Source organism: Odocoileus virginianus, chromosome 22 (assembly GCF_023699985.2).
Source record: "Odocoileus virginianus isolate 20LAN1187 ecotype Illinois chromosome 22, Ovbor_1.2, whole genome shotgun sequence".
Classification (NCBI taxonomy): domain Eukaryota; kingdom Metazoa; phylum Chordata; class Mammalia; order Artiodactyla; family Cervidae; genus Odocoileus; species Odocoileus virginianus.
In genome coordinates this window covers 4,315,495-4,329,643 of record NC_069695.1, presented here as the reverse complement: position 1 = coordinate 4,329,643, position 14,149 = coordinate 4,315,495, and the positions used below count along the sequence as shown (strand labels likewise).

At 41.3% G+C, this 14,149-nt stretch overlaps 1 protein-coding gene across 3 annotated transcripts in view; it reads left to right on the top strand.

Annotated features, from left to right (window-relative positions):
• Positions 1-14,149, top strand: part of WDR7 (WD repeat domain 7) — a 341,751-nt gene that overhangs the window by 24,356 nt on the left and 303,246 nt on the right. For all 3 annotated transcript variants that reach the window (XM_070452478.1, XM_070452477.1, XM_070452479.1), the window contains exons 3-8: positions 1,188-1,294; positions 3,159-3,237; positions 6,772-6,946; positions 10,161-10,237; positions 11,083-11,202; positions 12,469-12,614. In XM_070452478.1, coding sequence (XP_070308579.1) covers positions 1,188-1,294; positions 3,159-3,237; positions 6,772-6,946; positions 10,161-10,237; positions 11,083-11,202; positions 12,469-12,614 — 704 coding nt within the window. The remainder of the gene's footprint in view (positions 1-1,187; positions 1,295-3,158; positions 3,238-6,771; positions 6,947-10,160; positions 10,238-11,082; positions 11,203-12,468; positions 12,615-14,149) is intronic.

Sequence of the window (14,149 nt, the reverse complement as noted above, 5' to 3'; positions counted from 1 at the left end):
TGGTCTTTATTATGTTGGGGTACATTCCTTCTCCACCCAATTTGTTGAGAGTTTTTAATCAGGAAAGGATATTGATTTTTGTCAAATGCTTTTATTGCCCTATTGGGATGATTATGTGCTTTTTTTCATTCAGTTATTTTTGTTCATCTTTCTAGATTTTGGTACAGTCAGTTCTAGTTACTCTGTTATGACTGAAAATGGAATTTTCTAGCAAAGCCATGTACATTGAAAATAGAACTAACCATTGGTAAATTTGATTTTCTTGGGAAAAATTAAAGAATTGACCAAAAGCATTTTTTTTCCAGTGGAGGAATATGGAATCTCTGTTTGGAAATGGGGTTGGTTGTATGAGAAAACATTCTAGGCCTATTCTAACCACAAACAATGATGGTATTTTTCTTTCAATTATAATTATGTAAAATGCAACTAAGGTGATTTTGATTCCAAAATTGATAGCATGAAAGGTATTAATCATTCTCTTTTCTTAAGCTGGGTATTGACTATGTGCTTAGATATTTTTTATATCTGGTACATATGTTATAAATATTATTTGAATGTGTATAAAATGTTAAGAAATATATCCTGAAAGTACTTAAAGCCCTGATATAACCTAAAATAATAGCATGCTGTTTGGTACAAAGTAGATGAATTTGGAGGCTGATTGCCAGACTATTTTAGAATAGTGGGTATTAAGCCATCCTTTCAAAGGCACTCTGGCAGTAAATCATTAGTCTGTGAAGGTCATTATTAGTTCCTGATAGTTAATGTTGGTCCCAGGTTTTGGTAGGGTACCTGTTCTCTATTTTTTGTGTTTGGGATGTCAGTCTAGAGGCTCTAAATGTGCTTTCAGATCATGGAAAGTATTAAAGACAAGTGAGGTAAATTACTTATTTTATATGCTAATTCACATTCTTAACCTGAAATCTCCGTGCACTGGAGCTTCGTGTTAAAGTCTGCCCGCTCTCAGCCTCGGCCCCGACCCTCTCTGTGTGCTGGGCAAGTAATGGCGCCTCTTGGTGTCCCAGCCCCGACTTCAGAGCCTTCCGTGGGGCGATTGTGAGCCCTGAGCTGGTGGGAGTCACTGTTTGGTGTCCTGAGCAGTTCTTCTCAAACCTGCATCTGTACATTTATACTAAATATTTAACAGGATTCTCAAGAGCGATTACTAACATACTGCGTATTTCTAGGTGAATCCTCGAGCACTGCTGTTTGGTCACACAGCGTCAATCACCTGTTTGTCTAAAGCTTGTGCATCTAGTGACAAACAGTATATTGTGAGTGCATCTGAGAGTGGGTAAGTATTTTCTTATTCGCTTTTTTCCACTTAAGTCTTTAATGCAAATAGTACCAGTGTATTAGTAAGTAGGGAATTTTATTTTATTTTTTGAGTATCTTTTAAATAAATGTCTCAGTTGTCTCAACATAAAGCTATTTTAAATATGGCTTTCAAAATGAATTTTATCTTTATTAATGATTTTTATAGTACTTTTATTGTAATTTATGATCACGTCTTTGCCTTGATTTTGAGAAACTCAGAAAACCGTAAAAGTTAAAAGTATGGTCGTTAATCCCCATGGCATTTTTACTGAATTGGCAGACAACTTTGAGAGTTTTAAGAAACCTCAGTGTTTCTAGGTTAGCATAAATTTGGAAGATAAAGCCATACAAAAGTTTGATCAGTTATATTGAAGTATGTTAATATACTAACATAGCTATACCTAATCCTAAGTCTCGGATTAGAGGTTGCTTTTGAAGAGTTAGGTCATTGGACAGCAGGTGAAAGGTCTAGAATGTGGGGAATAAAAACTTTTGGGGTGTTTAGAAAATTATATATTTATGTAATATGTTACTGAAGAGAGTCAGGGAACTGGAAGAGAGTTATTTAAGAACTTTTCCCTTCAACTCTCTATAATTTATGAATTTGAAAAGAACCTTGTATAACTGAGAAGCAGTATCAGGTAAATTCATATTAGAATGCATATTCTAAACAGATCAAGTGAGTTTCCTTTGAAAAATTTATACCACATGGGATATAGGAAAGTGAAAGTTGCTCAGTTGTGTCTGACTCTGCAACCCCATGGACTGTCCATGGAATTCTCCAGGCCAAAATACTGGAGTGGGTAGCCTTTCTCTTCTTCAGGGGATCTTCCCAATCCAGGGATTGAACCCAGGTCTCCCACATTGCCGGCAGAGTCTTTACCAGCTGAACCACCAGGGAAGAACATTGGAGTGGGTAGCCTATCCCTTCTCCAGGGTATCTTCCTGACCGAGGAATCAAAGCGGGGTCTCCCACATTGCAGGTGGATTCTTTACCAACTGAGCTATCAGCGAAGCCCTAAGGCATCTTAAAGAATACCCTAATAATAAATGTCAGGATCACTGTATTCTATTAATGTCCTCTTCTGTTAAATAAATCTTCAGTTTATTTCTTTAAAGAACAGGGCATATTGACATTTCTAATTTCGAACGTTGTCTCTTTAGTTTGAGATAAAGCTTTTTTCTTTTGGTCAGTCAGTTCAGTTGCTCAGTCATGTCTGACTCTTTGCGACGCCATGAACTACAGTAAAACTTTTGCAGCAAATGAGGAATCAAAACGGGAATATTGTGTTTAATTTGCAAAGATTTACAAATCAGTTGACTTTAAGTTTTGTGTTTTGCAGTGCCAAATTTTCTAGCTATGTTGATAATCAATGGAAAATTGGAATGGTTTAAATTAAACATTTAGTTCTAGTTTTTGTCACCTGCCCTTCATATATCACTTAGGCATGTGCTCTGCTTAATTATTATCCTTACTTTGAGCTTGTGGGTGGGAGAGCAGCCACTCTGGCACAGAGGTAGGGGAGGAGAGTTCAGGAGGGCCTCCTAACAGTTCCGGCCAGAGCCGCTCCCGAGACTCCCCCAACTAAAAGGGAACCAGGAAGTGCAGCCCTCCCCGGTGCCCAGAAGGGCTGTGGACGGGGCAGGGGCGGTTAGGTTGGAGGGGGATTTAAGGCAGCAGCTGGGAGTGCCAGAATTTTTGGTGAACAGTGGTAATGCCTATATGCTGCTTTTTCTGAAATATGTCCATTTTAATGGAAGATTAATTTAAACTACCGTGACAAAGTTGAACCGTGCTTTTAAAACTCAGATTTAAAGTCAGCTATTATTTTGTTTTATAGGGAGATGTGCCTCTGGGACGTGAATGATGGCAGATGTATTGAATTTACAAAATTAGCTTGCACACATACCGGCATACAGGTTGGTATTGATTTCTGCAGCCAGCCAACTCGGCACAGATGGGCAGTTTAAAAAATGTTTTTTTTAAAAACACTGAGTCTCTATTTTTATATGGAAAATGGGTGGGAATGGGTGATGGGACAGGAAGGCTAGAACTGCAGCAGTTGAAGTCTTCTCGTGAGACGGTGCAGTGGGGGTGGAGACCGAGGAGCGGAGACGAGTGCTGGAAGGTGGAGGCCGGCCGTCCTCGCTGCTGCGCTGCTCCTACTTGGTGGCTTGGTTACCCAAGTGGGAGCCCTTTATTGGCTGGGTAAGCATTGTGCATCCTAAATAATGGAATTCTCCCTTGCTACAGCCCTTATGATTCCACTCATGACTGACACAATCCATTTAAAATTTTGTTTTTTTCTTTTTTGGCTGCTCTGGGTCTTTTCTAGTCGTGTTCCGCAGGCTCAGTGGTTGAGGCCTGTGGGCTCAGTTGCCCCGAGACATGGGGGCTCTTCGTTCCCTGGCCAGGGATTGAACCTCTGATCGCTGCTTTGGAAGGCAGATTCGAAGCCACTGGACCATCAGAGAAGTCTGACACAGTCCACTTTTTGGACAATACCTTTTTCCTTGCTTGTGCAGTTGGCCTTGGGTCTGTAAAAGACATGACCTTTTCATATACCTACCTTAACTCAGGAATTTACAGGAATTTATAGCCTCTCGCCTACATTCCTGGTATTCCCCCTTATTCTTTCATAATTGTCAAATTCTTTGTGCTTCAGATTACTCATCATTTACTGCATTGAATGTTGGGAAAATTGCAGTGTATATGGAAAATGTGATTTATAGTGTTAATGGGGAAGGAGAAGGAGAGGAGGGAACTCAGATTTACAGCAGATATCTAGGCCTTTCTTGTGTGGTGTCTTATTTAGCCCCACCCATATGCTTATGCATCAGATGGGAGTATACCCTTTTACGTGTAAGGAGGCTGATAGAGTGATTAGATAACTTGCCCCAGTCTCACAGTGAGTCATTCCCAGCACTAGGATCTCAGAACAGCTTTACCTGACCCTGGAGACTCTGTTCTTTCAGTTACATCATACTGCCTCCCTTAAAACAAACAAAATCATTTGTTGAGAAAGAACACCTTCTGTACTAACACAAATTAGAAAAGCAATGGGAAATGTTTAGAGATGGTTAGTGTGATATAGATCTTTAGTGACTATTTATTGCCCTGGCAGAGCCTTTAAAAAATCGCTTCTTCAATGCTATTGGGGCATATGTTTTTTTTTTTCTTTTAAAATTTTTTTATTAAGACTGTGGTTGATTTACAATGTTGTGTTAGTTTCAGGTGTACAACTTTTTTTCTTTTAATTGCTTGTTATCTTTATTGTTTTGCCATTCACATTTAGCTCTGTGATCCATTTTGGTTTTTTTTTTTTTTTGGCCTCACTGTATGGCTTGTGGAATGTTAGTTCCCTGACCAGGGCTTGAACCTGGGCCCTTGGCAGTGAGAGCATGGGGTCCTAACCACTGGACCGCCAGGGTATTCCTAGGACATACGCTGTTTATTTAAAGGGCCTATATTACTTTTTTTTTTTTTTTACCATATGAAGAGTCATTAAGTTCACAAAGAGAAAAGGGATAGTATATCATTTAGATTCATTGACTTTATAGATAATTTAATTGAAAAATTATATATCAGTCATTGGATATAAATATATTGACTGCTGTATAATTTTATGATTTAAAAACTTTTGGTTTACAGTTTAAGAAAAATTAATCAGTATTATCTTCAGTGCCTCTGCTTCATCAGATCCGGTATTTAGGCCTTCTGTATTCCGAGTGGCAGTCATCCCTAAGTAGAAGATACTTTTTGACAGATTTACTAGTGTGTGGCCATTGTTTCCTTTGTGATCCTTACCTTCTCAGGTCCAGAAGCAGGTTGTTCTTCTTTATATGTAGAAATGGTGAACCTTGATGACATTGGCACTTACTGAAATCAGAAGGAAGTGCCAACTTATTAAAAGAAGTCTTGGGGGCATCCCTCTTTAATAATTGGAGAACCTTTTTCTCCATTAAAGTAACCTTTTTTTTTGCCCATCTCAAAGTGTCTTGGAAGCTGAATTAGCATTTGGAAGATGGTTGGAGTGTACCTTTAAAGCAAAAATGAGAGGCGTTCAGTCGGGCAGTTCTGATAAACTGGCCCTGCCCTCCGGACAGAGTGCTCACTAGTGACTGCAGCGCGCCTGCGTTTCCTGGCTGGTGGTGGGGGAGCCCCGCATCCATCCCTCCCTCCTTCCCGTCCACCCCGTGCCCCCGTCCGTGGGCCAAGGCTGCCTGCAGTCACGTGATTGTGTGCGTCCCTGGCAGTCCCTGGGAGCCCAGGTCCTGTGTCATGGATCGACCCGAGATCTAGTGGTCCTGCCTTCTGATCGTCTGGGGGTTTTATGGTGCTACCTGGCACTTCGTTAACGTGCGCCATGCTCCGTGTGTGTCCTTAGGAAGTGCTCCCAGTACAGGGCACTCCATAGTGGAGAAAGTCTCATCTTCTGCTGCTGAGCTCTGAGCGGCGGCCGGGTGGGGGTGGGAGCAGCCTGGACCCAGTTCCTCCCGCACCTCCCCAGTGTGGCGTGGTTACAGCACCGTCTTGTGTGTGGTGTCCAGCTTGAACACATGTGATTTTGTATAAGGTCTGATCCCTTGGAAAGTAATAGTCTGGATACTAGAGGTCCCAGACTTCTAAAAATGTTCTAGGGAGATCATTCCACTAAGAGATAACTTACTTATTGATTGTTTGAGGCTAAGGGAAGACAGGCCCTTTGATAAGTTGATGGTCTTATTTTGATAGGCATTTTTTCTCTGCTTTTTGCTTGCTGGAAACCCTTCTTATCCTTTTGAGTTACTCTTGGCACGAGTGGCATCACTGTATTGGTTCTTTCTCTCCTTTTTCTTCCACAAAGTGTAAATGTGCACTACGAGAATCATTTATAATGGTTGTCTTGCAGTCTAGTCTAAGATAACACTTGGGTTACACAGAATTTACTTCTGATTTTGTTTGAATAGAATCATCCTTGCTTCTAAATTTTATTTGGTTATAACCAGTAATTACAAACCTCTACTCACTGATTCTCATTCACCTAAAACTCTATTACTTTTGTGTTCCACCCGCACTGCCGTTTTGCTTTGATTTGTTCGTGAAGCTGATTTTATTCAGATGCTCTATTGATTCATTCAACAGTTTTATTTTAGGATGCTACAGGGGGACGAAATGGAAGCATTATCATGAATTCTGCTTCAAAATAGTTCAAAAGGGAAGATAAGATGTTAGGAAGGAAATAATTTTTATTAGAGGTTTTGTGTATTGTTAGCATAACTTGATGTATGCACATGTGTATCCACAGACACATGTAATATGTACCATATAGTATGTATGTACTGTATGTATAGTAGTATGTACTATATATCTGGAGATACTACTGGAGAAATTGAGCATCCTACCAAGCTTGGTGAATGTGTGTGAATCAAGTATCTTAAGTAAAGAACATTTAAATATTTTTTTCCTTCTAGTTCTACCAGTTCTCTGTTGGAAATCAGAGAGAAGGAAGGCTTCTGTGCCATGGTCATTATCCTGAAATCCTTGTGGTGGATGCCACCAGCCTTGAAGTGTTGTACTCCTTAGTCTCAAAGATCTCTCCAGACTGGATCAGCTCTATGAGTATTATTCGATCCCACCGAACACAAGGTCTGTGTGCCCTTTAGGAATTTCTGCACTATGGTTAGCTTACTATAGAGTTCTGTAGTGTATCAAATATTAATAGACTTGGTTATATTGTATTCTTCAATTTAAGAAATAGCAACACTCATGATTTGTGTGGTCTGTCTCTACCTCCATAAAGGAGTCTTTGATTGAACTAAGATTTAAAGTATTAGATTATCTCCATTCCAAGGAATAAATCACTAGTTTTTGGCAGTCTTAGAGCAAGTCAGGAATTTTCTGAACTGGAAGAAGATCTTAACCCCTTGGAGGTATGTTGGGGGGAACCATAGTTTGTGTATTTCTTGGGCCCGCTTTGGTTACTTGCTTTGAAGAGGCGTAGGAAGTGTTTCCATTTTATGTGAAGGTAATGAAAAGGGAGGGGACTATACACAATTCAATTTAGTGACTGTTCCTGGTAAGCGCTTGATGTGTAGTTAATGCTCGACAAATATGAGTGTGTTTTCTCCATTTCTGTTGAAACCGGCAGTGACAATTTTGAGAGCAAAAGTAAAGTTGTTCGGGAAAAGGATAGTAACACTGAACATTGAATGTGTATTCCTGTGTGGCTTTTGGTGTACTCCTGTAAGCCCTTCCTGATGACTTCGTGGCCACGTGCTCCCCTGGAAAGGCTGGTCTGTAACTACTGTCACCATCGACATGAGACTTCATGTACAGCGTGCTCCCTGCATCGGGCACATGCTTAGCATTTCCATGTGATAACCGCTTCTCACAGTGCTCGGTGACGTAGCCACTACTGTTGTAGGACGTGTGGATGAGGAGACGGATGAAGTTTAGCATGATGGAGTCTGCACTTAGAGTCACACAGCAAGCCTGTGGCTTACTGGCGCCCAGATGGACCCCCAGAGTGGTTGCTTTTACCAGTGGGTTACGTCATGCCCATTGGTAAACTGCCTTCCCTGGGAGTTTTCCATAGCTTTTTATTCAATGGCCATGCTGCAAATATTTATTGAGGGCCTACTCTTTTCTAGGTACAGAGGATTGAACTACTGGCAGGACTCAAATTCTAGGAAGGGAGGATGACATATAAACAAATGGCAGTTTCGGGGTGTGATGTGTGAAAAGACAGAGAAATAGTACAGAGGCCAGAATTAGCAAAGGCAGTGAAGTGGCTTTGAGGGCAAGTAGGGAGGCTACCCAGATTTGATGAAGTCTCATCTAGGCTTTGGAAGGTGAAGAGGAGTTTGTCAGACGTGGGGTCGTGATGTTTCTGGCAGAGGAAGTAGTTTGTACATAGGTGCATAAAGCCTTGGGGGCTTCCCAGGTGGCGCTAATGGTAAAGAACCCTCCTTCTAGTGCAGGAGACATAAGAGATGTGGGTCTGACCCCTGGGTTGGGAAGATCCCCTGGAGGAGGAAATGGCAACCCATTCCAGTATTCTTGCCTGGAGAATCCCAGGGACGGCGGAGCCTGGCGGGCTGTAGTCCATGGGGTTGCACGGAGTTGGACATGACTGAAGCAACTTAGCACGCACACGTGTAAAGCCTTATGTAGGTATGCATGGAAAATAGCCATCTGTCTAGTATATATGCTTGCATTATGGTCTGAGCAGGGTAGAATGCAACTTTAATGGAATATGTTGTGCTGTACATACAGTTCTAAATGTTGTCCGTTTACAATGTTGCTACCATACTTATTTTTAATCTACTTTGCCATATTCTCGTGTGTGGAGATTTGAGAATTTGATTGGTATATTGCACTTTTATTGTAATTGACAACTTGTGAGCAATTCTAGCTTCTTTATACAATGATCATGGAATTGTAATCAGTGCATTTCAGCACTTAAACTTGCCGAGGGAACCAGGCATTACAAATAAAGTTTTTACTGAAAGATAGTAAGCAGTTCTTTTCAATAACAGTGATGACTAATCTGTACTGACGGGCCAAGGGCTATACCTGTGGTGTCTTAATTCTCATAACAACCTATTAAGCTAAGTGCTGTCATTATGTTATTCATTTATATTTGCCTGCTGCTGCTACTGCTGCTAAGTCACTTCAGTCGTGTCCGACTCTGTGTGACCCCATAGACGGCAGCCCACCAGGCTCCGCTGTCCCTGGGATTCTCCATGCAAGAACACTGCAGTGGGTTGCCATTTCCTTCTCCAATGCATGAAAGTGAGAAGTGAAAAGTGAAAGTGAAGTCATTCAGTCGTGTCCAACTCTTCGAGACCCCATGGACTGCAGCCTACCAGGCTCCTCCGTCCATGGGATTTTCCAGGCAAGAGCACTGGAGTGGGTTGCCACTGCCTTCTCTGTTATATTTGCTTATAGATAAGCAAATTGAATTTAAGGTAGGTTCGTTCAGGTATCCACAGTTCAGTGGTTAATTAGTGAAGAAAATGAGATTTTTAACACGTCCCTCCAGTGCCCTGGAGCCTACCTTAGACTGCTGTCTGATGCCCCGCCTCGCAGAGTCTGTGAATATTACTGTGGTGCCGTGATTCCCCCCTCACCCGAAGCTGATGGGTTAGCTTTTATACCCTGTCTTTCCCTTGGTCGTGGTCTATGGAGAGAGTGAGCGAGGGAGTGAAGGTCACTCAGTTGTGTCCGACTCTTTGTGACCCCGTGGACTACACAGTCCATGGGATTCTCCAGGCCAGAACACTGGAGTGGGTAGCCTTTGCCTTCTCCAGGGGATCTTCCCAACCCAGGGATCAAACCTAGGTCTCCCTTATTGCAGGCGGATTCTTTACCAGTTGAGCCACAATAAAATGTCTTAAAGGCAGGTGAGGTAGGTGGGAAGGGAAATGTGTGCCCTGAAGCAACAATATGAATGTGCTTCCTTAGGATAAATAAAAGTGAACTTTGAAGACTAAAGGTTGTTTTTTAATTTTTAAAATTTGTTCTTAAAAAGTTCTTTAAGGTTAATTGTTGACATGATAATAATCAAGAATGTTTGAGATTATTAAAGCCTACAAGTTAGAAATAAGAAATCAAGCAGCTAAAAACAGGTTTTCTTTGAATTCCGCATGTTTGATCATCTTTATTAATCTGTGTCTCAAAATCTGGTTTCTGTTATTTCCTAAAACCGAGAATTAGGTTTTCATGCTAATTGTAAAACGTGCTGTTACTTAGTTTGGTTAAAGCAAACCATGGTCCACGTCCCTGCTGTGGCCACGTTACTGTGTAGAAAGCGATCATACTTCGCGTGTAACCGGCTGCTTCTCCCTTCTCGGTGCAGAGGACACCGTGCTGGCACTCTCAGTGACGGGCATCTTGAAGGTGTGGATCGTCACCTCGGAAATCAGCGACCTGCAGGTGAGACAAAGCAGGCTGGAAGTGGGTTCTCTGTTTTTGTTCTTGAGGAGTCTTACATTGTAGTCACGATAGGCTGCTTCCCTTTTTTGCTTAAAGAGGAAAGAAAAAGCTTTCCTTTTACGTAGTCTTACTGACATAGTGGAGAAGATTCCCCTAGAATGCCATCTCTGTACATGAACTATTGTTTTCCCTTTTGATGGTAGACGTCTGCTTTATCAAGGATGCAAAGCAGAGAAACATACTGTACAGGGTATGGGGTGGAGAATCACAGAAGAGGGCTTTCCTCCGCTGCTTCTCTTTAAATGGAAAAGGCAGTTTGCTTGAGGTGGGGGAAAGCAAACTTCTGCAAAAAGGCTACAAAGCCAGTGTTAGTCCTCCGAGTTCCTTAGACTTGAATTCCTTCTTGCTTTTCATCAGTAAGAAAGGCAGATCAAGTATCTGGCAGGAGATACTAATCTCTTCTGTTAGGGAATTTTTAGACATTGAATCTGGGAGAAACTGGAGGAAATGATGTTTTCTTGTTGTTTTTTTTTTAACCTACAAGCTTATGTATGAAACTGACAAATTAAGATTAACTAAAATTTTTAGCATCTGTCATTGCCAGTGATGACACTCAGACTCTCATTAGTCTATTAATCTTGAGTAGCTTTGTAGCGAAGATGTTGTGCCCACGTGATTTTAGAGTGTATTTTGGCTACCTTATACTACCTTAGTGCTCGACATGAGGGGCTAAATTGATGAGCACATCAAGTGACGCCTTTGTTTTGTTTTCTTTATCATTGTGTGATAATTTAAATTGACAATCCTGCCGACCCTAAAGTTTTTACAAATATTTCTCTCTTCAGGATACTGAGCCAATATTTGAGGAGGAATCGAAACCAATTTACTGTCAGAATTGCCAAAGCATCTCTTTCTGTGCGTTCACACAAAGGTCACTTTTGGTGGTGTGCTCCAAGTATTGGAGGGTAAGATAACTACATAAGTAAGAAACTGCATTTTTGCTCTTCAAGATTTTGGTTGATCAGCTTTCTAAAGATAATTGTAAGGAGAAGCTTGGTGTTAGAATATTTTAAATATTTGGTCTGTTTTTGATATATTCTGAGGTATGGAATTTGGCTACATAATTGCCTTTTTTTGATTTGGTTCATAGAATGATTCAGTCACTGTTTATTAGTTCTTAAGTTTTGTGTTTTGCTGCCATATTCTTCATTGCCTTGTCAGTACGGCATGGGCAATGGTAGTGAATTCTGCAAGTTGGGACATATCTTTGTAGGTTATCATTCCCAATTGCCATCCTTTTCTGACATCTTGGAATCAGGAAGGTCTTCTTCTGTCACTTTAGAGCTAACGGTGAAAGGTGCATATTGCTTTTCACATTGCTAGACTTTAATGTTTCCTTAATAGAAAAAGAGCCAGCAAGTTTTGATTACCTGCTATAGTGCCTATCATATTTTCCAAAGCTTTCCATGTATTATTTGGAAATAACAATCTGAGGGGTGAAGAAGACTCTTGAGAGTCCCTTGGACTGCAAGGAGATCTAACCATTCCATCCGAAAGGAAACCAGTCCTGAGTGTTCATTGGAAGGACTGATGCTGAAGTTGAAACTCCAACACTTTGGCCACCTGATGCGAAGAGCTGACTCATTTGAAAAGACCCTGCTGTTGGGAAAGATTGAGGGCAGGAGGAGAAGGGGATGACAGAGGGTGAGGTGGTTAGATGGCATCACTGACTCAATGGACATGAGTTTGAGTAAACTCTGGGAGTTGGTGATGGACAGGGAGGCCTGCCGTGCTGCGGTTCATGGGGTTGCAAAGAGTCGGACACGACTGAGCGACTGAACTGAACTTTCTTACTAGAAAAAAAGTAGGAAAAAACTGGGAGTCGTCACCATGCATGCTGGAGGTTGGGTACTTGTCATGTGATGGAGCACCCTTGCCTTTAGCTGAGAAAGACTAAGGATTCCTGTCCGTGTGGATGGAGCACCCCTGACCCCTGCGGTCACAGTCTCCTGCCTGCCCACCGGAGGCTGGGGATGTGTCATGGTTTCCCTGTTGAAGGTAACTGTGCCCCAGGGTTCACTGACAAAATGTCTGTAACTGAGGTAGCCAGCTGTAAAGGCCTGAGGTTATTAAATATGGTTCTAGAAGTTTTTATTTCAGTTAAAATGTTGTTGTGTTTTACTTAAGTGACCCCAGCATGGACTTGAATGTGAATCTCTTACTCCTCCTAGGTATTTGATGCTGGAGACTACTCCCTGTTGTGCTCGGGTCCGAGTGAAAACGGGCAGACGTGGACGGGAGGTGACTTTGTCTCAGCCGATAAAGTCATCATCTGGACTGAAAATGGGCAGAGTTACATTTACAAGCTACCTGCCAGGTACTCAATAAATAATGAGTTAGGACTTTAATCAAAAGCGAGAGATTGCATGATTTCAGTGAGCCCAGGCTCTTGCATCTTCCCATACAAAGAAAAGCACTAAATTCCTTAACTTGAGGTAACTGGTTTTCCTTAATTAACAATAATTTTTGATGTTTAGACTACCTGCCGCTTGTTGCAAACTTTTTTATAGCTTGGCTTCTCCCCCTCTGCCTCCACGGAACAGTTCTTTCAGGGTTACTTAAGATGCTCTCTCCTGGGTTTGAAGTCCTAAAAACTGCCACCAAATAAAATATAACTCTTAAAAAAAGAGAAAGAAGCAAGTGATTACACATTTGCAATGTAATCTGAAAGTATGGAAATATAGAAAGTATAAATATTTAATTTAGGTAAAAAAAAAAATTGAGAACTTAAGTTTGTAATTGTAGTTTCATGTCTAAGCACAATAATTAGGTGGATTTTTTTTTCCATTTATTTTTATTAGTTGGAGGCTAATTACTTTACAGTATTGTAGTGGTTTTGCCATACATTGACATGAATCAGCCATGGATTTACATGTGTTTCCCCATCCCGATCCCCCCTCCCACCTCCCTCTCCATCCCATCCCTCTGGGTCTTTCCAGTGCACCAGCCCCGAGCACTTGTCTCATGCATCCAACCTGGGCTGGTGATCTGTTTCACCCTTGATAATATACATGTTTCGATGCTGTTCTCTTGAAACATCCCACCCTCGCCTTCTCCCAGAGTCCAAAAGTCTGTTCTGTACATCTGTGTCTCTTTTTCTGTTTTGCATATAGGGTTATCATTACCATCTTTCTAAATTCCATATATATGCGTTAGTATACTGTGTTGGTCTTTATCTTTCTGGCTTACTTCACTCTGTATAATGGGCTCCACTTTCATCCATCTCATTAGAACTGATTCAAATGAATTCTTTTTAATGGCTGAGTAATATTCCATGGTGTATATGTACCACAGCTTCCTTATCCATTCATCTGCTGATGGGCATCTAGGTTGCTTCCATGTCCTGGCTATTATAAACAGTGCTGTGATGAACATTGGGGTGCATGTGTCTCTTTTAGATCTGGTTTCCTCAGTGTGTATGCCCAGGAGTGGTATTGCTGGGTCATATGGCAGTTCTATTTCCAGTTTTTGAAGAAATCTCCACACTGTTCTCCATAGCGGCTGTATTAGTTTGCATTCCCACCAACAGTGTAAGAGGGTTCCCTTTTCTCCACACCCTCTCCAGCATTTATTGCTTGTAGACTTTTGGATAGCAGCCATCCTGACTGGTGTGTAATGGTACCTCATTGTGGTTTTGATTTGCATTTCTCTGATAAAGAGTGCTGTTGAGCATCTTTTCATGTGTTTGTTAGCCATCTGTATGTCTTCTTTGGAGAAATGTCTGTTTAGTTCTTTGGCCCGTTTTTTGATTGGGTCATTTATTTTTCTGGAATTGAGCTGCAGGAGTTGCTTATATGATTTTTGAGAATTATCCTTTGTCTGTTGCTTCGTTTGCTATTATTTTCTCCTAAT